The sequence below is a fragment of the Spea bombifrons genome, chromosome 12, assembly GCF_027358695.1.
Source record: "Spea bombifrons isolate aSpeBom1 chromosome 12, aSpeBom1.2.pri, whole genome shotgun sequence".
Taxonomy (NCBI): Eukaryota; Metazoa; Chordata; class Amphibia; order Anura; family Pelobatidae; genus Spea; species Spea bombifrons.
In genome coordinates this window covers 21,016,835-21,043,149 of record NC_071098.1, presented here as the reverse complement: position 1 = coordinate 21,043,149, position 26,315 = coordinate 21,016,835, and the positions used below count along the sequence as shown (strand labels likewise).

At 40.2% G+C, this 26,315-nt stretch overlaps 1 protein-coding gene across 3 annotated transcripts in view; it reads right to left on the bottom strand.

Annotated features, from left to right (window-relative positions):
- LIG1 (DNA ligase 1) overlaps window positions 1–26,315 on the bottom strand; it is a 193,576-nt gene that overhangs the window by 37,322 nt on the left and 129,939 nt on the right. For all 3 annotated transcript variants that reach the window (XM_053451461.1, XM_053451460.1, XM_053451462.1), the window contains exons 18-23: window positions 25,157–25,252; window positions 15,677–15,787; window positions 14,400–14,471; window positions 14,090–14,234; window positions 9,542–9,624; window positions 2,702–2,854 (exon numbers count right to left, since the gene is read on the bottom strand). In XM_053451461.1, coding sequence (XP_053307436.1) covers window positions 2,702–2,854; window positions 9,542–9,624; window positions 14,090–14,234; window positions 14,400–14,471; window positions 15,677–15,787; window positions 25,157–25,252 — 660 coding nt within the window. The remainder of the gene's footprint in view (window positions 1–2,701; window positions 2,855–9,541; window positions 9,625–14,089; window positions 14,235–14,399; window positions 14,472–15,676; window positions 15,788–25,156; window positions 25,253–26,315) is intronic.

Below are 26,315 nucleotides of genomic sequence, written 5' to 3'. Positions count from 1 at the left end.
AAAGAACTACCTGGACAAAGATAAGGAGTCCTCTTAACCTAGTGTACACAAGAAAAAAAAAATGAAATATGGGGATGTCCTGACAGTTTATATTTTGCTACATCCAACTCAATAAGAGATTTAGACACCTATGCTTGCACACAAACACTTAAAGACATCCATGCTCACCCGCCTGCGCGCACACACTTATATAGACATCCATGCTCACGGACGCGCGCACACTTTTACAGGCATCCATAGTCTCTCACACACACACACACACACACACACACACACTTATACATAGAGGTGTTACACTATGGGCAATTGCGTATTATTTTATGTTATACCTTAGTCTCAGCTACATAATGTGTGAATAGGTACAAGACGTGCTTGAGAGTCAAGTATGTATGTTCTGGGTGGAATAGGTTGTAAATTCCAGGTGTGTCCATCTCAGGACAGTAAATCTATGGTTGTATTGTCCTAAGATTGTAAAAACTCACAGGGATGATAGGAAGTGTTGTTTGGCCAGAGGGAAACAATTTTAACCCCTTCACAACCGCACATGTGGGCATGGTACAAGTGGTTCCATGACGTCCCAGGTATGTCATCCAAAAAAAAATCCCCCCACATAGCCACAATCGTCATGGCAAACCAGCACAGCCCCTCAAGCCTTCGATCACTCCTACGGAGCGATTCTGTAGGCTCAAAACGCAATCGCTGGTAAACCACAGGCATTTTCAGGGAAGGGGGTTGTTTGTTGATTGTGTGGGGACCTGTCACAACGTTCCCCTGCTGCCTGATCGCTCCATGAGAGCGACAGTGCAGTGTTAACCCCTAAAATGCCGCGATCGTGCCATTGAAGGGGTTAATACCCGACAAGCCCTTTGATCACTTCTGTAGGAGACTTCTCCCCTGCAATCCAGGTTTACAGGCGATTGTGTGCCAGCCAGAGGCAGCTTCAGGGACAAGGTGAAAGGGTTCTTCGGTCTCTACATGAGTGTGGAGACCAGCCCCAACCCTCCCCATGCAGCCTGATTGCTCTATTAAGAACGATTGTGCAGTGTTAACCCCTTCAATGCCATGATTTGTGGGGACTAAATATCAGTCAATGATGTGCTCCAATGGAGCATCCAGATTGAAAGAGTTAAAAAAAAAAAAAAAAAAAAAAAAAAAAAAAAACAACAGCACTGACCTAAAAGTCCAGGGTGCTTCAAGGTCAAATGCAGTGAGTTTAGTAACTGCAACAGTCAAAAACCACTGCAGAACCAATCAAAAGTGGGCTCATGATGATCAGATCAATCCTGGCCAACAGGGACCTCTTGAACATGTTATTAATGCCTATTATGTCACAATGACATCACTTAGCTCACTATGTTTTTGTTTTTTTTTTTTAAATCACTAATCATTTTTTTCCCCTCCGTTTCATTTTACAGCATGGGAGGAGGGTGAGAAACATGGTTTCTCAGTCTCCTCCCTGCACCGATCACACTGTGATCTCTATGCAAGTCCCCATAGACTTGCATAGAGATCACAGTGTCTGTGCCTCATCGGAGCGATCGTATATCCCAGCAGAGCCTGGACAGACGCTGCAGGGGATATTCTGTCTCCGATCACCTTCTGGGTGACGTCAGCAGTGACGCAACCCAGAAGGGAATGCCCGATCGGCGTTTAAAAATGTAAGTTTTCCGGCGTTCCTGCTGGAAGCTGTTACATGAGTTCGGACAGCAGAAAGCCAGCGATGTAGGGGGATGTGTCCCTGCCGCTGCAAGAAGGGCAGGACGTACCAGTACGTCAATAGGGGATTCTTGGGATGCGTTTTTTGGACGTACCGGTACGTCCGTAGGGGACTGAAGGGGTTAATGTTGAGATTTTTGTACATTGTTTTATATGCGAAATTACTTAGTAAGGTTTGTCTTGTTTATCATAATCAGCACTGTGGATATCCTGTTATTTTTAATATATTCTGCTGCATTTTGGAGGAAGCAGAAGCTTTCAGTTAGAACCCTGATATTAATAGAACAGAGATTGTGTTCTTATTGTCTGTGTCAATCAGTGCATATTTTATAAGTGGATAAGCTATTCTAAGTGCGACTAGCTATTCTAGTTAGGAAAACACATTAACCTTTAGTAGATATATCTCAATACATATCTGGGTTACACTGATGTGTAGTTAAGTTGTAAGTTTAAGCACATAACATATTTTAAATTCCCTTTAAAATGGGCACATTCATGTTCACATACCCCATGCCGGTTGTAAATTGTTCAGAAAGGGCTCCAGTCCAGGTCAGAAGGGCCCTTTATGGCCCGGCATGGGGAGGCTGAATCATGTGGCCTCAGTTGCGACCCCTATAATTATGCCACTGGTTTTAGACATAGGATTGGAATTAGAACACAGCTCTGATGAACTCAGACTTAAAAGCCTTTTACATTAGGTGCCTCTCTAGAGATTAGTAACAATTTCAAAGGCATATTTGTTTACCAATGGGTACGCTAGAGTTAGGGTTTACATGCAAGGTTTTCTCCCTCTTAATAGGGATCTGTTATATTCTGGTTATCCCTGAACTTGGTTCTTACAAACACATAAAACATTAATTGCATGTTTTTTGTTTAACATGATGTATGGCAACAATATAAATAAAGATAATCTTACATGCCACTGCACTTTTACATGCAACATTTAAAGTAACCTAAGCAGCTCTTTTAATCATTTTTTATTCACCTTGCAGATTGTCTGATACTCCTCACTTTCTTCATCATATGATGCAAGGAGAAAACCTCCGTACAAGCCAGTTCGCTTTCCTTTTCCTAGGTAGGCACCAATTACAACAAGATCCAGAGTATCCCCAACACCTTCTAGGTAATCTTTTTTCAACTAGGAGAAAAAGAAACAAATTAGACTATGCACATAAAAGGCAATAATGTTAGCATTTTCCGTGGTCTCCCCTTACATACAGTGGTTCTTGTGATGTTAAAGAATGAGACAACGATAAATTATGTCAGAACTTTTCCCACCTTTAATGTGACCCATAATGTGAACAATTCAATTGGAAAACAAACTGAAATCTTTGAGGGGGGGGGGATAAAAACTCACAATAACCTGGTTGCATAAGCGTGCACACCCTCTTATAACTTTGTCTCATTCTTTAACATCACAAGAACCTGGCATTTTAACAGGGGTGTGCAGACTTTTTATATCTACTGTATATATACACAATTGCTTGTCAACACAAATAGCTAATAAGCCAATCACATGGCAGCAACTCAATGCATTTAGGCATGTAGACGTGGTCAAGACAACTTGCTGAACTTCAAACTGAGCATCAGAACGAGGAAGAAAGGGAATTTAAGAGACTTTGAAGGTGGCATGGTTGTTGGTGCCAGACGTGCTGGACCAAGTACATCAGAAACTGCTGATCTACTGGGATTTTCACGCACAAAAAGAGAAAATATCCAGTGAGTGGCAGTTGTGTGGACGAAAATGCCTTGTTGATGTCAGAGGAGAATGGGCAGACTGGTTCGAGTTGACAAAGGCAACAGTAACTGAAATAACCACTTGTTATAACTAAGATATGCAGAATACCATCTCTGAAGGCACAACACGCCGAACCTTGAAGCAGATGGGCTACAGCAGCAGAAGTCCACACCGGGTGCCACTCTTGTCAGCTAAGAACAGGAAACTGAGGCTACAATTTGCACAGGCTCACCAAAACTGGAGAATGAAAGAGTGGAAGAACATTACCTGGTCTGATGAGTCTGGATTCCAGCTGTGACATTCAGACTTTGGCGTAAACAACATGGAAGCATGGATCCATCCTGCCTTGTATCAACGGATCAGGCTTGTTGTGGTGTAATGGTGTGGGGGACATTGTCTTGGCACACTTTGGGCCTCTTAGTACCAATTAAGCATTTTTTTAATGCGATGGACTACCTGAATATTGTTGCTGACATGTCCATCCCTTTATGACCACAGTGTACCCATCTTCTGGTGGCTACTTCCAGCAGGATAATCATGTCCATATGGACCAAGATCTCTAGGTAATGTTTACAGCATCTTTTAGAACGTATACCATAAAGAATGAAGGCAGTTCTAAAGGCAAAAGCGGGTACTAGCAAGTTGTACAAGCCAGTACTAGCAAGTTGTACCTAATAAAGTGGCCAGTGAGTGTATAATCCAGATGTAAACACCTTTTCCTCACCAGTGTAGTAAAAATGTTGGTGATATTTTAAGTATGTTATATTGCCTTCTCAGCTAGCATATTGAATGAATTTGACTGCAACCTACACTGACCCTTTGCCCTGTTAATTGACTAAGAGTTAGAATTGTACTAGGGCTGCAACTAACGATTATTTTCATAGTCGATTAGTTGGCCCCAATTTATGCACATTTGAGCCCAGTCTTGCCACGCTGCCTCCCACATATACCACTGTGCCTGATACGCCTTATACCCCCTGATACACCACTCCATCCTCCCCAGACATGCCACGCTGCCCGCCCCACATATGCCACTCCACTCTACCCCCAGATATGCCACTGTGGCCCCAGATATGCCTTATACACCCTGATACACCACTCCGTCCTCCCCAGACATGCCACACTGTCCTCCCCACATATGCCTTATATACCCTATATGCCTTATACCCCCAGATATGTCTCTCCGTCCTCCCCAGATATGCCTTTTACCCCCCCCAGATATCTCATAGTACCCTCACAGAGTCACAGACCCGTTCACAGCACACCGACACCATACTTTTATAAATAAGTACTGGGTTAATCTTCACTGCCACCAGGATTTAGATTCCCCTTAGTTTGCCCCCTTTATCTCTAACTGCACCTTAAGTTAACTTTATAAAATTAATTAAATTAACCCTCGGTCCTCATTAAATTAACCCTAAACACCCCATTAACCATAACTACCCCTAAATTAACTCTAAATACCCCATCAACCACAACTACCCTAAATTAACCCTAAACACCCCAATAACCATAACTGTGCCTAAATTAACCCTAAAGACCCCATTAACCACAGCTTCCCCTAAATTAACCCTAAAGACCCCATCAACCACAGCATCCCCTAAATTAACTCTAAAGACCCCATCAACCACAACTGCCTCAAATTAACCCCAAATTGGCCAATGATAATGTCTATACCTCTATGATCATCCTTTTTGAAGACTTTATGAACAGGAAATGAATGTGTTAAGTAGAAAACATTTGACCAATAGAGCCTACACAAACTTTTAACCCCCTGTATGCCACTCTGCCTCCAGAAATGCCCTTTAACCCCCTATATGCAACTCTGTCTCCAGAAATGCCTTATACACCCTTATATGCCACTCTGTCCCATGATATGCCTTTTAACCCCCTATACATCAGAGTGGCATATAGGAGTATAAGTCATTTCTGGAGGCAAAGTGGCATATAGGGGGTTAAAAGGCATTTCTGGAGGCAGAGTGGCATAAAGGGGGTTAAAGGCATATCAGGGAGGCAGAGTGGCATATAGGAGAGTATAAGGCATATCAGGGAGGCAGAGTGGCATATAGGGGGTATAAGGCATATCAGGGAGTGGCAAGCCTGGGGGCTTGTGGATAACTGGGAGGGGCAGGTTGGCAAATAAAAGGAAATGAAAAATAAAAAATAGTTTTCTCAATCGTAGCTTTTATTAAATATGAAAAACAGTAGTTTTTACTTACCGTAAATTCTCTTTTCCCAAATACAGTGGCAGTACCAGCGGGCTTGCTCTCTTCCCCGGGACAAACACTTTAAAAGATAGAAGGGGTTACGCTCCACCCCTCCTTTACCCTATAACCGCACTTACTGGCGACCGCAAGTCAGTTAATAACAAGAGGACCAATCAATGGAACAAAAGAAATAATCTTTATTAACGAAATTTGGGAGGGAAACACGTACTGCCACTATACCTGGAAAAAGAGAATTTACGGTAAGTAAAAACTACTGTTTTTCCCGGCGTGTAGTAGTACCAGCGGGATATATCAAGATCCCCAAAAAAGGGAGGGAGTTAGACATTAACAGCGTGAAGGACCTGACGTCCAAACTCAGCTTCCGAAGCAGAGGAAATGTCCAGTCTATAATGTTTAATGAAAGTGTTACAGGAGGACCACTTAGTTGCCTTACCCTACGGAGAGACTGAAGACCCGGAGGCCCAGGAAACAGAGACGGATCTTGTGGAGTAAGCCTTAATCTGAGAGGAAGAATCACACCACGGGAGTCACACACCAGACAGATGGCATCCATGAGCCATCTGGCTAAGGTTGATTTAGACACTGCTTGACCCAAAGATCTTCCATGGAACTGAAGGAACAGATGGTCAGACGAACGAAAGGAAGAAGTACGCTTCAAATATATGGTAAGAGCTCTCGTAACATCCACAGAGTGCCAGTCATTTTCTTCTGATGACGTAGGGTTTGGGTAAAACATTGGCAGGACTATAGGTTGGTTAATATTAGCTTGAGATAGCACCTTAGGAAGGAATGACAGCCTGGGATACAGAACCACTTTGTCTTGATGAAAAATTAGAAAGTTGTCCGATGCTGAGAGAGCCTGGAGTTCCCCAATCCACCGTGCTGAGGTGATAGCTACAAAAAACGCTGTTTTCAGGGAGAGGAATTTAAGTGAAACCTCTTGTAGAGGCTCAAACAGAGCCAAGCACAGAGCCTTGGGCACCACGATGAGATCCCATGGTGGAAAAAACAATCTAACCGGAGGACTTTTAATCGGGATGGCCTTAAAAAATCTCCGAATGAAACGATCCGATGCTAGATCGGCGAGCAGAAAATGGCTGAGAGCAGAAATCTGACCTTTAAGCGTCACGACCTTGAGGCCTGCTTCAAATCCCATATTCAAAAAGTGCAGAGTGACCGGAGTGGACGGAGGAGAAGTCTGCAGTCCTTGAGACTGAACCGCATTAAAGAAATTTTCTCCAGGTTCTTAGATGAATTTTTGCTTTAGATAGTCTTACCGAACCCAAGAGGAGATTAGTCATAACTGGGTCTATACCTTGACCTTTCAGGATCAGCCTTGCAGCAGTCAAGCCATCAATCTGAACATATGAAGAGTGTGGAGTGGAATCCCCTTGTTCTCCAAAATGTCAGGAGATAACGGACGTTCCCAATAAGTTACCGAAAGTTGGCAAAGGTCTGAAAACCAGCTCTGGTTTGGCCAGAATGGGAGAACCGCCAGCACTCTTGCCTTGTCCATCTTGATCTTGAGTAAGACTCGAGGAATCATAGATACTGGACGAAAGATTACGCCAGACTGAATCGCCACTTGATCTCCAGACCATCGAGAAAAGGAGGGTAATCCATTCTGCAGAGGGAGGCAAAAAGGGACACTTTCTGATTGAGTCTCGTCGCCATGAGATCTACTTCTGGCAGGCCTACTTTTGCCACCAACATTTGAAAAACAGTCGGGTGCAGGGACCATTCTGCTTGGGAGCATCTATTTCTGCTAAGATAGTCTGCAAGTACATTGTTCTGACCTCTGATGTGGACCGCTGAGATAGCTTCTAGATTCCCTTGTGCCCATAGCATGATTTTGGTGCATAGATTTTGAAGACTGGTTACTTTCATACCTCCTTGTCTGTTGATATAGGCTACTGTTGTGGCGTTGTCAGATTGAATCTTCACCGGCTTGCCCGATATCCACAGTTTGAAGAATACCAGAGCCTTGAAGACTTCATTTAGCTCCCTGAAATTCGAGGATTGACATGCTTCCTGCGCTGACCACTTCCCTTGTGCTGTGCGAAACTGGAAATGAGCTCCCCAACCGGTTTTGGACGTGTCCGTGGTAACTATCAGCCAGTGCTTGGGCTGGAATGACAGCCCGCTTGTCAAATTTATTTCTACCTTCCACCACTCTAGTTGTTGGAGTACATCCTGAGATATAAGAACGTTCTTGTCTAGGTCCTCGTCTTTTCTGGACCAGTGGGACAGAACGTGCCATTGCAGAGGCCTCATTCTTGCCTGCGCCCAGGCTAGCGCAGGAATGGTGGAAGTCATTAATCCCAATATGCTCATTGCCCTTCTGATAGAACAGAGGGGATACGTTTGTAGCTGGGTGACACTTAGTCAAATGCGTTTGGCTTTGTCTTCTAGAAGGTACAGATATGGCACCACAGCTATTCCTCTCAATCTTAGCTCTGCCGCCAAAGGTGTGAGAATCTTGGTGAAGACTCTTGGAGCAGTCGATAGGCCGAAGGGAAGCGCCTTGAATTGAACGTGATGTAAGCCTTTGTTTGTATTTACTGCAAATCTTAGAAATCTCCTTGACTTTTCTGCTATTGGCACGTGCAGGTAAGCGTCCTGGAGGGAAGCCATATAATCCCCTCTCTGAATCATTTAAGTAACCGATGAGATGGTTTCCATACGGAAGTGTTGATATGGAATATATTGATTGACGGACTTCAGATCCAGTACAGGACGGAAAGAGCCATCTGGCTTTGGGACCAGGAACAAGCGAGAGTAAACTCCCTGAAATAGATGTTTCTTTGGAATATTTTCTATAACTCCCTGCTTGAGGGGTTTCAATGCTGCCATGACTAGCGCTGCATTCTTTTCCAACGATGGGTGTGAGGAGACTAGGAAAGAATTGTGTGGGGGGGCCTGCAAAACCTTATGGTGTAGCTTTCCGATATTATCTGACGTATCCAAAGGTTGCTGGTAGTACGGAACCATATTTCCCGAAACGTCTGAAGGCGACCTCCCACTTTGTCAGAATCATCTCGCCCTTTCTTGTCTTGTAGCTTTAGGTTGAAATCTAGACTCCTTAACTATTGTTAATGAATTCTGTTGTACAATTTTGGTGTGTTACTAACCTTTATTAAAAGTGTGGTTATTTTTATTTTATTTTTAAAGGTGTGGAGGGGGTCATTTAAGGTTTTGGTCTAGAATTTTAATTTTGGTGCATCTATAACTATTTAATTTTTACTTATCCAAAAGCCCAGAAATCAGTGACAGGAAAAGTAAAAGTTTTGTGTCATTTACTTTATTTCAATCTTATTAAAGGACATATTTTCTCTCAGTGAAATATGAGTGCAGCCCATGCACATGTACATTTCTAATGAAGTGGCCCACTGCATAAAAAACTAGGACACCCCTGGTCTAGTGTGTGAGGCTGAGGGGGCTTTATGTTAATTTATGTGTATGAATCTAGACTAATATCCAAAGCTATACATTAAATGATGATGTTATGTGATTCACAACTCATGAACATTCTTAACATTTTAACCTCTCCCCTACCAATGGGCCTACAGAAAGCATAATATCAAAAAGTATACAACATAATAGCTATTCAAGGAAAGCTTTGCCGACATCTTTGAATATGCTACATATGTTGATGCTTTCAAAGTCTTATTTAATATCATGATGTGCCAGGCACGTCTTTGGTCATTAAGGGGTTAATGTTTTTTTGTTTGACAGATCTGCTTTAAAACATATGCAGTGATAAAACATCAGTTTTAAGCATTTGTATGTGGAATATAAGCCTTTTAAGAAGAATTTATATACAGCGTATGCTTTTTAAGCAGGGACAAAACATGCTTACTTTTAACCAATTGTGAGAGCGCTTTGCAATTTCGTACGTGGCATCCTGTTCCAATGTCTTCACCATCAGTCCTTCACATGAATCTAAAACAAAAAAAACCCAAACATCTTAAATGTAGTCATAATCTCCCACTGAGAAGTTATTTGTGATAATTGCTTTAACCCCTTAACGACAATCCACGTACATGTACGGGGTTGCCGTGCAACGCGATAACGACAATGCCCGTACATGTACGTGGTAACGTTATTTGCCGTTTACCGCGGCGTTTTTGCCGCGATCGGCGGCATCGCGGTTTTCCTGGAAGCCTCACAAGTGAGGCTATCCAGGCAAACCAAAAAAAAGGTTTTGCAACCTTACGATCTCCGCAATTCACGGAGATCGGTGGTTGAAACAACAGACCGGGGATGCAAATCACCGGTCTGTTAAACACGCCCCCCGAGCCCGATTCAAATCGGGTAAGAGGCATTCCAGGCTGCTTCTACATTGAGGCATGCCTGCAATGCCCCAGAGGGGGCTTCACAACCTCCCGGTCGCTGTGATTCACCGTGAATCACGGTGATCGGTGGGTTAAACGACAGACCAGCGATTCATATCACTGGTCTGTCAATCACGCCCCCCCGAACCAGATGCAAATCTGGTGAAGGGCATTCCAGACTCCCTCTTTGTTGAGGGAAGCCTGCAATGCCCCAGAGGGGGCTTCACAACCCCCCCGATCACCGTGAATCGCAGCGATCGGTGGGTTAAACGACAGGCCAGTGATTCAAATCACTGGTCTGTCATTCACGCTCCCGCCCCTGCCCCCCCGATGCAAATCGGGTGAGGGGCATTCCAGGCTGCCTCTTCATTGAGGCAAGCCTGCAATGCTCAGGGGGGGCTTCACAACCTCCCGATCGCCGTGATTCACAGTGAATCACGGTGATCGGTGGGTTAAACGACAGACCAGCGACTGAAATCACTGGTCTGTCAACCCCCCCCCCCGAACCCGATGCAAATCGGGAGAGGGGCATTCCAGGCTGCCTCTTCATTGAGGCAAGCCTGCAATGCTCCGGGGGGGGGGGGCTTCACAACTTCCCGATCCCTGTGATTCACAGTGAATCACGGCGGTCGGTGGGTTAAACTACAGACCAGATCACTCACCCCCCATTCCAGCCTGCCTCTTCACTGAGGCAATGACGTTTTTTAACTATACACTGAGGTTGTGTAGCAAATAGGTATATAGGTATAAGTTTTTTTATACACAATTAGCGCTACATACAATTAGCGCTGTATCTTCCCATAAAAATCCCACACGCAAAGAGTTAAAATATTAGGATTATAAATGCCCATAGTGTGCCTAGTTTTAAAAAATTATGATTTGATGGGGTAAATTGAATTGGCCGGCTTCAAAGATGTCCCAAGTACGCGATGTGGGCACAGAGTGACCAGATGTATAAATAGCAAAAAAATACACACCTAACAAAAGTGGCCTTTTACCTCCCAAATAACCCAACAAACCCCTGCATGTGGGGTATCAGTGCGCTCAGGAGATGTTACTGAACACATATTGGGGGGGGTGTTTGGCAGTGACATATACGAGGAGCGATAAATTTATACCTGAAGTACAACGTGTGTGGGGAAAAAAAAAAAAAAAATTACTACCATAAAGTTTGACAAAAGCTAGTGGTAGAATTAGTGCATGGTAAGGGTTAAAATACCAGCATTTCAAATACCTTGGGGTGTCTAGTGTTTAAATATATATGGTTTGATGGGGTAAATTGCATTGGCCGGCTTCAAAGATACCCGAAATGGCACATGGGGCAGAATGACCAACTTTGGGGAAAAAATTGTTTTGAAATAGCAAAACGCTACCTGTACTTATTGCCCCAAAACGTGCAGAAAAAAGCAAAAAAACATAAAAACATTGGGTATTTCTAAACTCAGGACAAATAGTCGAATCTATTTAGCAGGTTGTATCATTCGTTTTTGCAGATGAGTAAAAGTTTTTTTGTTTAAAAAGTGAGAGAAAGTAATTTTTTAACAAAAAATCACCATATTTTATCATTTTTTGTATAGTAAATTAGATGGTATGATAAAAATAATGGTATCTAAAGAAAGCCCTGTTTGTCCTGAAAAAAACAATATATAATATGTGTGGGAGCATGAAATGAGAAAGAAGAAAATCACAGCTAAACAGCAACACTGAAAAATGTAAAAAGAGCCATTGTCCCGCAATATACTACGAGTAAAAACCCCTATTGTCCTTAAGGGGTTAAAAAATAAAAAAGTGCACTTGGGACATTGAAAATACATCAACTTGGCCAACAAAAAAAAGTTTTCATTTTCATTCATGACCTATTAGTATCACATCACATGCCTGTTAACTATATTTTCTTAAATTTTTCCTTCACTTCATTTTTTCCTTCACTAGTGTAGTCTATTGTATGAAAAAAATAATTCTTTTTATTCCCCTCTAGTTTTTCTAAACTATGACGTACGGACCCGAAACGTCTGTCAGAGGGGAAAAAGAACAGTCTTGTCACGGAATCCTCCACGCCATGGGCTCCTGGAGGGGACTGAGTGCCAGCATCCTTCCTACAGACTATGAGCCCTGGTATGGAGTGCCACGTTTCCCAAATTACAAGAGACTCTAAATACTGTGGAGCTCGGAAACAGATTTGGGGCGCCTGCATTATCGGAGGAGGTTAAAGTGATTTTATCAATTTTACTTGGCTTCCAAATAACTGATAAAATAAGATCACTACATGGTAGCATGGACATAGGCTCTATTACTTAGAGATTGACCTTAGGATTCATTTTTACTTTAACATCCATAGTAAAGAAAAAAAAAAGATAGAGTGGGAGAATAAGGAAGGAGACTTTGACTAAGGTGGATGGTAAGCTCCAAATCTTAGATGTAGTGTTCTATATATATTCAATGATACAAATAGGTAATTAGATCTGTGAAATGTTATCTGACAATTGTTGGTTCACTATGCATAATGGACACACAGCGCTGGTATAGTAGCTAGGGAACCCGCATGTTTTTTTAAGCAGAGCGTGTTTTAATGCTCTATAAAATAAACAAAACCTTCTATTTGAATTCCAATAGCTTTGCAAACTGGAGAACACACTTTAAAAGTGTATTTTTAGATTTGTTTTGAACTCTCCCTAGAAATAAAGCATTTACCTGACACAGCAGAGGCAGTACTGCTGCAGCTGCCCTTCTCTCATCTATGGTCCACCTATTCCTGCCAATAGTTGGCTACTTAACGGAATCAGCGTCATTAAAGTTCTTCTACTGAAACCAGCAGCAGCACATTCCACACAGAAACGCACAACAGGTAAAAATAATTTGGTTGGCAGATCTAGGCTACCCATTTTTATCTAAGTAAAAACTCAGACTTGTTTTACTAGTAAATATTACTAGCCTTGAGAAAAGACCTGTGCGTCAAAACGTTGCCTGTGTGAAATAAACTCACCTTATCATTTGAGTGCTGAGCCTCTGCTTCTTTATTATGTAGGGCTTTATGGCTTAACATTCAAGGCTGAGGTTCTTGCTACTATATGGATAGACTACACAGAAGCATCACAGAGGAAATTCAATATACTTAGCAGCTTCCTACAGCTTATAGTCTTTGACAAAATCTTGTTCCATCTGTTATAGTCATGAATAAAAATAATCTGACCACAAAAGTCACTGTACTACTTGGTCTGTGGATATAAGAAGCTGCAAACAGGCTTTGGGGCATCTTCAGCCTTATGGTCTGCAAAATGTGAGGCGCCCTCCAAAAGAACCTGCTGTTTTCCCGTGGGCCTCCATGACATGTCTATCTATATAGGCTAGGTAAGCTGTTAGTTCTGTAGCCTTTAAAAATTCTAATATATGAGCAAGAGAAAAATAGGCAACAGCAGCAAGGAAAGAGACCCTCTGGCATATGCAACCTACTTGGGAAAAGAAAACGTACAAAAATTCAGGAACTTGAACAGATTGTAATTGACTAACGAAACAAGTAGTAGCTAACAGGTGCAAGAGGCTTATATAGCTACAAAAATATTTGGAGGCAGTCACTGTTAAGGATTGTGCAATCATTTTTTTTTACTCTTCTGTGGAGTCACATGTCAGTTTAAAATGCATATTTTTTTGTGGAACCCTTTGTATTATAAAAATATTTTAATGAGCTGTCAAAGTAGGTACAATTTCATTTCTCAAAGTACTGTACAAGTGTACATGATGTACAAAATATGAAAGGATTTATGTAATATGCCTGAAGAACATGCCTAAGTAGTGTCAGCAATATTTTTTTTTAATCTCTCATACAAGTGAAAACTAGGCCTGACATTAAAGTGAATGTGAACCGATTCCATACCTCCCTACCACAAAAACCAACAGTAGTATGGTTCTGCAGCGCAATAAGCGATATTTCCAGGGAGAGGAGACAAATAAATGTTTAATTTGTCCTTGCATATGAAGAGCAAGTGGACTTTGCATATCAATGGATGTTACATATCCTAAATGTTCATCAACATATTTAAATCATTAAATGGGCCAAGTCAAAGTTCAAATATTACCTTTAATAGACTGGTCAAGAAATTCTGATATTTCATCTGTATTTGATGTATCCATGCAAACAGCAAACATGAATTCCCCTTCTGTCTCCAAAAATGAGTCTCTCAACAGTTGCCGTCTTTTAACAAATGGTTCCTTGACAAGAGACTGAAAACCAATATGCAAAGAAATAAAAAGAACATTAAACTACATGTATAAGTTCAAGCACTTCTATTGGTGATGTTAAAAGCTTGTGAAATTTTTTTTTTAATACATCAGAATTTCAAATACCCCCCCAAAAAACATTGCATACTTCACATTTTTGCAACTCACCTCTCCATTAAGGTAAAGCAAGTCAAATGCATACACGCATACTTGAACTTTGATTTCTGTAGCATCAACATCCTAAAAAAATAAAATTAGATTGCATATCAAGGGAAAGGCAGTATTTAATAAATGTGGGTCTTAATAAAACAAGCCACAAAACACAAAATACTTGGCTGGACTTTCCATACAGTTACTACAAATAGTTAGAACACTAACTATTGTACTTATACTTCATTGTAAAAAGTAAGATTTTTTTTGTTGGTGCTACTTTAACGTGCAGTCTTCCTGAACTTTATCATAAAAAGACAATGAACAATATTGTTTTATATTTACTTCAGTCATTTATACTTAATTCTATAAATTAAGACGTATAATACCATTGATTTACTTTTCATTTGAAAGATACACAATGTATGTCCTTAAGAAATGTAAAAAAACAAATATTCTGCATCATTTCCTAGCACTTTCCATCAAATGTGATCAAGGTGTGATTGAACCAGCTCATTTTCTTCAAAATGCGTATTTTGGCATCCAACCACGACCGTTCAATCACTTGCGTGTTTATTCCTCTCACTGGATCCACATAATTATCTTGATGGTTCACCAAAAAAGGTATTTCCATTTGCAGACCATTTTTCACAATGAATCACTGAACTGTTTATTACGGCTGAAACAACTAATCGATAAAATCGATAATGAAAATCGCTGTCAACGAGAGAAAGGCAGAGTTGTGTATGGGAGGAGGGAGGGGTCAGAGGGGTGTATGGGAGCCACTCTCCCATACACCACTCTGGCTCCTCCCCCTCCCATACGCCACTCTGCCTCTCTACCTGGCTCCCTTGTGTCTTGTGAACCTCCGCTGCTGACAGGAGGCAGAGTGGAGTATGGGGGGGGGCAGAGTGGTGTATGGGAGGGGGGAAGAGCCAGAGTGGTGTATGGGAGGAGCCAGAGTGGTGTATGGGAGAGGGGAGGAGTCATGGGGAGGATGGCGATAGCATGCTTATACACACATTTATACATCCACACTAATGCCACACACATTGTGGTGAGTAATAAATATGCAAAGAGTTATGTTTTTGTCAGGTGTGCTGGGTCCTTGCATTCAGCAAGACATGTACATGTGACAACAATTCTAAACCCTATGTTTAATGTTTCCCTGGTAATTAGCCGATTGCTAATGTTACAATAAACATGGAAGGCTGCCAGTGACAAGCTGTTCTGATATTATTACAGACACACACACACATAGAAAAGCAGAAAACAATTAACTATTCAGCACATACTTTACGTTTCCTTGTTGTAAGTACTTGAAAAGGTTGAATCTGTTTCTTCTCTGGGTCCCAGGCTACAGCCTCAGTATCAAGGATACAGGATTTAACGCCTTCTTTTTTTACCTATTTAAAAACATTGTGTAGCATAAATACCTTTTGACCACCATCATTTTCTTATATTAGCAAACACTACCATGCAATAAGCAAAAGGGTGGACTTTATGTACAGTTTGACACAGTTTCCTCACAATGTACAGTTTCCTCACAAGCACAGGACTATATAACAAATGTAAATCTGAGATATCTGTTGGGAACACAATTTGTTAACATTAACAATTTCCGTAAAGCCTAGTTTCTAAAGAACAACGGACAATACTGTCCTTTCCCGCGTGTCGTTTCTTTTGTCTCCTGGATAAATATCTACAAATTATATCATGATGCCAGCTACTGAGTTTCAGCGATGTTGCTATGGCTCTGTTCAACTAGTTCATCGTTTAGTGTACCAACACAAGACTATTTAGTTTTTTTTAGCACAAGTAGGGCTTTCCCATGAAAACTCTCATGCATATCACTTGCACAAAGGGAAAAGAGATGAACATGCCCTTTAACCTGGAATTTTGGGACCTCGAGATGCCTGACAGCATAGGAATACAATAGATTGTCACAACCCAGGGTTAAAAAGTGCCTTTTAATGATCAGGGGTTGTGAGATTATATATATATCTGCATGTTTTCTGTGCCTTTGTCCTCCCTCATGTGCTGCCCCTGTCCATGTTCCACAAGTCCTGCACACACACGCCATTTTCCCGCTATGAACCCATAGGTGTTGGGGTACGAATCGAGACCGATTTGCGGAAGGAGCCTCCCGTTGATTTCCGAAGGCGCGCCGGCTATATCCCGGCACGTCCCGGGGAAACGAACTGCTGTCCATCAATAACCCGGGATTGCCGCCACTCCTTCGGGATCCCCCCTGAAAACGATGGTTTAAGGTCGTACGAACATTGCGGGGCTCGGTGGCCTAAGTGTGGCGGCGGACTGTCTGGGCAGGAAGATGTGGACGTTATTTACGATTTGTTTCTCACCTAACCTGTATATAAGCCTGTGTGTTTCCCCAATAAATTGTGTTACTTCCTTGTACATTAGTCTTGTCTAATGCTTCAGGGGCTCGCTGGGTCACTCACTGTCCTTCTCAGGACAGTTACAGCACCGGCTACGCTTCGGCGGGCTACGGTGCTATTTCATCAAAGAATCCAATCCCTGGTCCCTTCCCTCCCTAGTATAGTCTAGCACTGGAAGTGGTTAACCCCTACGGTTCCGGGAGGAAGCAGCAACGACTAGCGGGAGATATTTACATAGATTTTTATGTATTACTAAAACATATAAAAGTGTGACCCTTCCAGCAATTAAATTATACACTGTTTGATCAGTTTGAGTCATGCCTGATGTCTAGGCCCTGCAGCATGTATGAGCTTTGAGGGTCTCCCAGAACATAATCTGTTTCATTCTTCTTCTACTGCTGATTATTATGCATGTATTTTGATTTGGTTAATGAACTATATGCACAACTTCATCCAATGAGTTAAATGCCATCTCTGTAGCCTCTAACATGTTAAACCCCTGCCTGGTCACACAGATGCGCGCAGTCCAGGGTTAAAACATAGGTCCAATATGAAAAGATGCATATTTCCAAACTGGAGTTGTTCAAAATTTCATATGCTCTGTATGGTGCCTTGAGAGCAGTCACCAGCTTCAAAACTGCCCAACAAAGTATATACTTTTTCAAAGAAGGTTACCTAATGTATTTAACTATTTTGCAGCTATTTTTTTTATTTTATACAAAAATACAAAAGACTTAAAGATAAATACATAAGTACATAAAAGACATAAACATAAATACATAAGTACATACAATAATTTAGGACATACATACAGTTTTGGATTCCAAATGACAAAAAAAAATAAATAAAAAAAAAACTATTACCACATAATACAGAAAATTAAAAATACAAAATAGGAGGGCAATACTACTTCTTCGTATCAGTGTGTTACTAACTCTATTGGGATATTATTACGGCTCTATATCTTCCATTCTGCAGGGGTAAGGCTGCAGAAAAGAAAGATAAAAGATTGTTAATCTTTACTAATCCATTTTACCTTCATGTAGAGTTTTTATCCAATTTTTCCAGGCTACTGACCCAGATTTGTTCCCTCTATCATGTAACAAAAGCAATTTTTCCATATAGCATTGATGCAGAATTTGTGATTTTATTTTTATCCAGCTAATTGGGTCTGAGGTTCTCCAGTTTCTGGATAGATTTATTTTAACTGCTGTTAACACATGTAGTAAAAACTGCAATTCCTGAATAGATATTTTGGGTAAGTTTATGTGTAGTAGGGCTCTTTCTGGTGTTAGTCCCGAGTGTGATCCATATAATTTAATGAGCTTATTAGATAGTTCTCGCCAAATTCTATTTATCAAAGGCCAACTCCACCATATGTGGAGAATGTCTCCTTTATAGTACCCACATCTCCAGCAGTTCGCCAAATTGTTAGGCGACATTTTTGCCAGTGTTGTAGGGACTAAGTACCACCGGTTCATCAGTTTATATTGCATCTCATTTAAATTCAAGCAATGTATATTTTCATATGATAAGTACAATGATTTATTCCATTCTTCTAATTTAATTGTAATATCTAAATCTCTCCCATTTTTTAATTGCTGGAGGGATATACTCCTTTTTAAGTAACGTTATCAATGTTAAAGCTTTTGAAAGCTATTTTTTTTGTGATTCCCCTGCCACTAAGTCGCATAAGAGTTTTTGTGCTTTCAAATTTTGATTCCAATTTATCGATTTTAATAGAAAACTTTTAACTCTTAAATAATTATATGCTTCGCCTGCTGGTAGATTAAATTCTGATTGAAGCTGAGAGAGGGACTTTATCTTCGAGCCATTAATTAGATCTTTTCTTCTATGAGCACCTCTTTGTATCCAAGTTTTTAGATTTATATCATCCATTAGATTTTCTATAATATATAACGGTAAATCCACTATTATCTTGTCTTTAAGACCTAACTTACTTCTTACCCAGGTCAAATTCATGTATAAATGCCTTAAGACTAAGCTGTTTATGGTAGGCATTAAATCCGTCGCTCTCTTATAGGAAATCCAAAAGAAAGTTTGTAAATCTTTAAAAGGATATTTTTTTGTGATCTCGCCCCTATACCAAGACTCCTGAATAGATTCCTTTCTCTGGGATATACAGGCTTGCATTAGTAAAGATGCCTGTGAATATTCTTGGATTAGGGGGACACTTAGTCCACCTTGCTCTTTATTTTTTGTAATCAATTTTGCATTTAATCTCGGTTTCTTACCTCAACAAATAAATCTGTTTATAGCGCCTTGAATTAGGTCTAACCAGCTGTGGGGTATAAGCTTTCACAACATTTATCCTCCCCCACCAGGAGATAAATAGGTTTCACCATTTTTTAAAGGATAAATTAATTTCTTTAATCATGGGAAGTAGATTTTTTTCAACCCATGTATTTGTAATTTTAACACCTAAATATACTAAGGTTTCATTGGTGCATCCGAAACCAATTCTCTCTCTTTCTTTTGTGTTTCATTGAGATAGGATGATAGCCCTATTGATTTATTTATATTTAGTTTATAATTAGAGATAAAACTGAATTGGAATTGTATTAGCTTCATAATCTGATTCACTGAGTTCACTGGGTCTTATTTAAGTAATATGTCGTCTGCATAAAGTTTGATTTTTTGTGTTTCTCCCTCTCCACAGCCCACTATCCCAGAGCTACTTCTAATATCTCTTGCGAGGGAACCAGTTGGATTTAATTCCTGACCCAATCACTCTACCTCTCGGATTCTTATAAAGGGCCATTATTGCTTGATGAATCCTGCCTTTTATCCCGAATGCTTTCAGAGTTTCTGCTAGATATCTCCAGTTGACCCTATCAAAAGCTTTTTCAGCATCAAGAGATAGGGTCAACTGAGGAATTTTAGTTTTTATATTCTCTTCAAAAATTCCCAATAATGCTCTTATATGGTTAGATGCAGAACGTCCTTTAATAAATCCAACTTGGTCTGTATGGACCAGCTGCGGTAACACTGTTTAATCTTTGAGCTAGTATACCTGCATATATTTTTGCGTCTATATTTAAAAGGGATATAGGTCTATAACTACCGTATTTGCTCGATTATAAGACGAGGTTTTTTTTATAATCGAGGTCGTCTTCTAATTAGACCTCAAAAAAATGTCTGCTGGGGCCAGGCTGCTTACCGTTGCTTTGGTCCCTAGCAGCGTCTCTTCTATTAGCAGCAGGAAGCTAGCAGAGTGTCACATAATTCTGCCTCCCCCTCCTTCCTCTGGGGGCGGGGCCAGAGAACTTGCTCGCACAGCCAGGCCCCTGCAGAAGTCTCTGAGTGGGAGATCTGCAGTTCAGGTAAGGGGGTGGGGGGTTTGAGTGTGTATGTGTGATTAATGGAATGAATGAGTATTTAAATGTTTGTGAATGAGTGTGTGTGTGATAGCATGGATGTGTAAGGGGGGGGTGGTAGCATGGCATAGGGAGGCTGTACTCAAACTCCTATCATCCCCAGGTTCCAGCATGTACTGGCTGCCTTGGCTTGATAGGAGTTTGATTGCTGTTAGCAGTTATATATATATACCTCCAGAAATGCCTTTTAACCCCCTATATGCCACTCTGGCATATAGGGGGTTAAAAGGCATATCATGGGGCAGAGTGGCATATAGGAGGGCATAAGACATTTCTGGAGGCAGAGTGGCATATAGAGGGTTAAAAGGCACATCATGGGGCAGAGTGGCAAATAAAGGGGGATTAAGGCATTTCTGGGGGCAGAGTGGCAACCTTGGGGGCAGATGTGCATAACTGGGGGGGGCAGGTTGGCAAATAAAAGGAAATAAAAAAATATATATTTTTCTCAATCATAGCTTTTATTAAATATGAAAAAATTGTTTACATGAATTAATATTTACTAGTAAAACTTTTTTTCCTATAGGGTCGTCTTATATTCAGGCTTTTTGTTTTTTCCTAAATTAATATTTAGATTTTGGGGGGTCGTCTTATAATCAGGGTCGTCTTATAATCGAGCAAATACGGTAGTTATCTTGTCAGGTTCCTTCCCTGCTTTAAGTATTGGTGTAATATTACCTCTTAGAAATTCTTCAGGCAGCATCCCCTTGTCCATACCCTCATTAAAGGCTCGGACTAGACATGGTGAGATCTCCTCAATAAATATTTTATAAAATGTTGCATCGAAACCATCTGGGTCCAGGGGATTTTTTTTCCCGTAATCTATGTATTTCGTTATGAACATCATCTAAAGATATCTTTTCATTTAGGTTGTCCAAAACATGTTTAGGGAGTTTAGGAAGTGTTCTATCCAAGAGATAGTTCTTTACATCTAATTCTGTAGACTTATTTGGCAAATTATATAGCTCTTCATAGAATTCATTAAAAGCATGGCCTATCTCATTGGGGGCTAGTAATGTTTTTCCTTTAAATATAATTCTAGTAATCATCTTATCTTCCCTTTTCTTTTTCAATTGATTGGATAACATTTTATCTGCCCTGTTTCCTTTATAGTATCTTTTTGATTTCAGGGTCATCAAGGCTCTGTTGGAAGAGAACAAGGAGAAAAAAAATAATAAAAAAAAATAATGTACAAAATAATAAATCATTTAAATTTAAAACTGTGTATATCTGTGGGAACTATATGTCCTAGCTACTTCAATTAACTTAACGTGACCAATAAGTATATATCTATTTTTTGTGTAGACAAACACTTCTCTTTTTTTTTCTTTTCCCTTCTTTCTCTCTTCTTCCCTTTTTCTACCAGTGTGTATCTGTCAAAGCTATATGTCTTAGCTACTTCAGTTAGCTTAATGTGTCCAGACCATATGTGTCTATTTGTTATGTAAGCAAACGTTTCCTATTAAATCGCCCATAAATTGTACATAAAGATGTAATGAACCCTCATTTAGATTTAAACGAGTGTGTATCTGTAAAAGCTGTGTGTCCTAGCTACTTCCATTAACTTAATGTGTCCAATCAATGTGTCTATTTTTATGTAAGCAGACGCTTACTATTAGCGTCTGCTTACATCATAGATTCAAGATGAAATAGTGCAAAAAAGTTTTAGATTTACAAAAAACATATTTCGTCATATAGAATTATGACATATAAATTCAAGTGGAATACCTAATACACCTCGTAGGGTGCACTAAATCCAAATTAATTTAATTATCTCATCCTAGCTACTTACTAACTAAATAGTTAGAAATATTCGTGTAGAAAATTAATACTTATATATATTGCTTATAATATTAATGTCGTGTTTTTACGGTGTCTTAAATCAGGGGAAAAAAAAAATAATAATAATTTATTCTTTTTCCTTGTAACCATTTCTCCAAATTCTCAGGTGTATCGAGAGTCCAAGTTTTAAATTCATATGTAAGCGTAATTTTAGTCGGGAAAGTCCATCTATATCGGATATTATTTTTCCTCAAAATGGTTGTAAGATGCGCGTACTGCCGTCTTCTTGATCATGTAATGTAAGAAAGATCTGGAAGGATTTTGATTTTATTATACGGTTCTGACAATGGATTTTCTCTATACATTCTTAGAATCTTCTCACGGGTTTGAAGGTTTGCACAGCCCATCAAAATATCACGGGGTATTTCCGAGGGCAAATCTGATGCTTTTGCGGGTCTGTAGTAAAACTCCCATATAGGTATATGGGCTTCTTGAGTAATCCCCAATTTTGAGAATAAGTCTTTAAGAAACTTTTCTAAAGCGTCATTTGTTAAACTCTCCGAGATTCCTCTTATTCTCAAATTGATTCGTCTTGCACGGTCTTCAAAATCTGCTATTTTCAATTCCAAAGCCTCTATCTTTGTAGTATTCTGTGTAATGTTAACTTGGTGAGACAAGTCTTGTATAATTACATTTTCTAGTTTCTCTTCATTTTTTTTCACCCGTGTGGCAACGGATAGTAAGTCAGTTCTTATTCCCTGCATCTGTATTTCAGATTTTATTTTCTCAAATTGATCATCCAGTCCATTTTAAGTTGTTCTTGAATTATGGGGGTTAAATCTCCTGCGGGAGCTGAATTGATTTTTTGATGTTCTTCCTCCCCAAGGCTTGTATTCAATGTTTGTTCCAATACTGATCTTTCATTCTCGAGTTTAGAGGCTTGTGGTGAAAAAAGGATAATCTTTTCTCAGGTTTGTCTTTTTTCTCGTCCCTTTTCTCTTTTCTAAGGGATTTCTCAGAGGGCTTTTTTGCCGCCATATTTATTTTTTCTCCTTTTTTTTTTTTCTTATTCCCCCTTCTTGCCTTTTTTATTTTTTTTTCTTCTGAGGTGACTAACTAAATAGCACTCTATTTTGCGCTTATGAATCTTTCCTTCTTACGTAATTCAATAAAATAGGTGCTATTTGAATAATATATCATATATAGCTTATGTGTAATAGTGATGGATCTTTCCTTCCTACGTAATTCAATAGAGTAAGTGCTGTTGAGTAATATATCATATATAGCTTATGTGTAGTAATAAATGCTGGTTATCACATATATCACAGGAAAAAAAAAAAAAAAAAAAAGAAAGAAATTCGTTGAACAGTCCAATTTTTGAGAGAATGCCACACTAACAGTCCATAAGAAATATCAGATTTTGTCCACAAAATTATCCACAGAATATCCAGTAATTCGGCAATAAATTAAAAAAAAAAAAATCAAAAAAAAGAGAAAATCCACTTATCTGAAGAATGTATTCGTTTCCAGGTGTCTATGTCAGATATCTTTGTCAGCATATATTGAAGTTGAAGTTATTAATTCAGGCCTCAACCGGCATACGCGTCAAGATGCAGCCTCCACAAATCATACAGCCGTCCACCCCCGCAGGTGAATCCTTGCTTCACCGGGCCAGACCACAGCTCTCTCCGTATAGCTCCCGGTCAAAAAAAAAAAAAAAAAAGAAGAAATCCCACCTCCACGAGTGCAGCCTCGAGTATGGCTCCGATAGCGGCGGCGGCCGCGGCAATTGCGGCGATGACAGCCGCAACGATAACTGCTTCAGCAGTTAAGACAGCCACAGCAGCGTGGAAGTCCCAGCGGTCCCGGTATGTGCGCTGGTGACGGCAATAGCGGCGGTAGCAGCGGGTATTATAGAGCCGGCACTCCGACAGACTCTCGGTACGCCGCAAGGTTTGCTGGGCCTATCGCACCCTAGACTCCGTTGCCGCCCATTTTGCAGCTATTTAATAGGTAAAAATTATATTTCCTTTATTTTCACAAACATGCTGGCATGGCAACAGTTACCAGTGCAATAAGTTTGGGGATTTTTTGTAAACCTTGATATCGAGGCATTCAGCAACACCAAAAAGGTCTGCAGGGGCTCAGCGGGAGCTTTTAACCCCTTAACGTCCATTGACATGCCTGACACGTCGTTTCATTAAACAAGCTTAGAAAGTGATCACTTTCTTCGCTTAAACGGTGTTGCTGTAATGCCTCGAGGCATTCAGCAACACCGAGATCGGCATCATGGGCCATGTCTGGCCCCTCCCCGTGGGCGGACGCTCGTTATAAAAGTTTAGGAGGCGATCGGGGAATTCAGCGACACCGAACACTCACCCCAGGATGTGCTGTGACCACTTGAAATACCCTGGGGTGCCTAGTTTTCAAAAATACTGTATTTGCTCTATAAGAAAACCCTGATTATAAGACAACACCCCAATTTCTTTTTTTTTTTTTAATTTAGAAAAAAAAAGAAACCCTGAATATAAGACTACCCTATAGGAAAAAGTGACTAGTAAATATTAATTCATATTTCTGGATACATTAAAAATTTTAATATGAATTCTTGTTCTTATTTCCTTTCATTTGCCAAGCTGCCTCCAGATACGCTTTATACCCCACCTCTATATGCCACTCTGCCCCTTGATATGCCTCACGCAGCTCTGCAGGGAATCCTCCTCTGTCAGTCAGTCGGTCGGTCGGTCGGTGAACACCTGCACAACTCGTGCGGACAACCTCCGCTGTTGGCCCGTATGTCCGCTGGGGCTTCTATGATGGAGCACCGGAAGGTCATTTCACGCCAGCGTTTGGTCACAGAAGCCCCGGGCAGCAACGGAGGTTGTCTGCGCGCATCAAAGGATCCAGGTCCCCTGCAGCTCTGAACCAAAAATTTATTTTGCAGTGATTGTTTCTTTTTGGCCAAATGTTGCTTACCTTGGAAAAGTACATTCACCTTGTCTTGATCCCCCCTCCTCTGGCCTCCTACAGATATAACTCCCTTGAGCGCTAGCCTTCAATTTATAGCATTATAGTGTATACTTCCAAAGACCTAGTTTCTCACAGTTGCTGTGAATTCTCCAGCATTTACAGGAAACTTATAAGGAAGTATAGGTGTATCCATGTTGGCATTTTTTAACTAAATTTAACTAAATCATACCTTGGGAATCCTGCTGATGATGTCTGGATATTTTGATGTATTATTTTCTTGGTTTCTGCTGTATATGCATACTTTACCATTCTCCAGAATATGTATCTGTAGGCAAAAAAATATCTTGCGTATTGTAAAAGCATATTGTGCATTCACTAAAATATAATTGTGAATTCTGTATAAATCTGTGCCACTTAAAAATATGGTAATAAGATTAGACAGATGTAAAAATGATATAAGAATAAAAAGGGAAATAACTGCAGCAAACACTACGGCCCTTGAGGATAGAGAAAACAATGTAGAAAAATTGACTGGTATGTGTGCTGGTTACAGATGCCCAATAGACAGGGTTAAAACTTTAATGAACATTCAATATCAATGCGTACAAGTACACGCAAAGGTACTAACTATATATATACTAGGAAGCAACAAGTTAAAATGAAGCCTTTGGCTGATCTTATAATTGTGAAACAAAATACCTAGGGCTGCAACAACTAATCGATAAAATCGATAATCGATAATGAAATTCGTTGGCAACGAATTTCATTATCGATTAGTTGAATCGATTATTATCGATTATAAAATGAGGGTTTTTTCAGAGCAAACGCTCTGAAAAATCCCCCTCATTATATAATCCGTTTAGTCTGACTCACCGTCTCACAGCAGCAGCTCCTACTTACTCCCCCTCCCTGTAATCACTGTGACAACTGGCCCCGCCCCTTCCTTCTCCAGGCCAGAACCACATGGCTGTGACACTCATCTAACTGTAAGTATATGTATATATGTGTGTGTATATATATATATATATATATATATATATATATATATATAATGTGTATGTGTGTGTATATATATATATATATATATATATATATAATGTGTATATATGTATGTAATATATATATATATATATTTGGGCTACTGAAAGTTAGGGGAGGTGGGGGTTAATTTAGGGGCAGTTATGGTTAGTGGGGTGTTTAGGGTTAATTTAGGGGCAGTTATGGTTAATTGGGTGTTTAGGGTTAATTTAGGGGCAGTTATGTTAATAGGGTGTTTAGGGTTAATTTAGGAGCAGCTGTGGTTAATGGGGTGTGGGGTTAATTTGAGGCAGTTGTGGTTAATGGTGTGTTTAGGGTTAATTTAGGGGATGCTGTGGTTGATGGGGTCT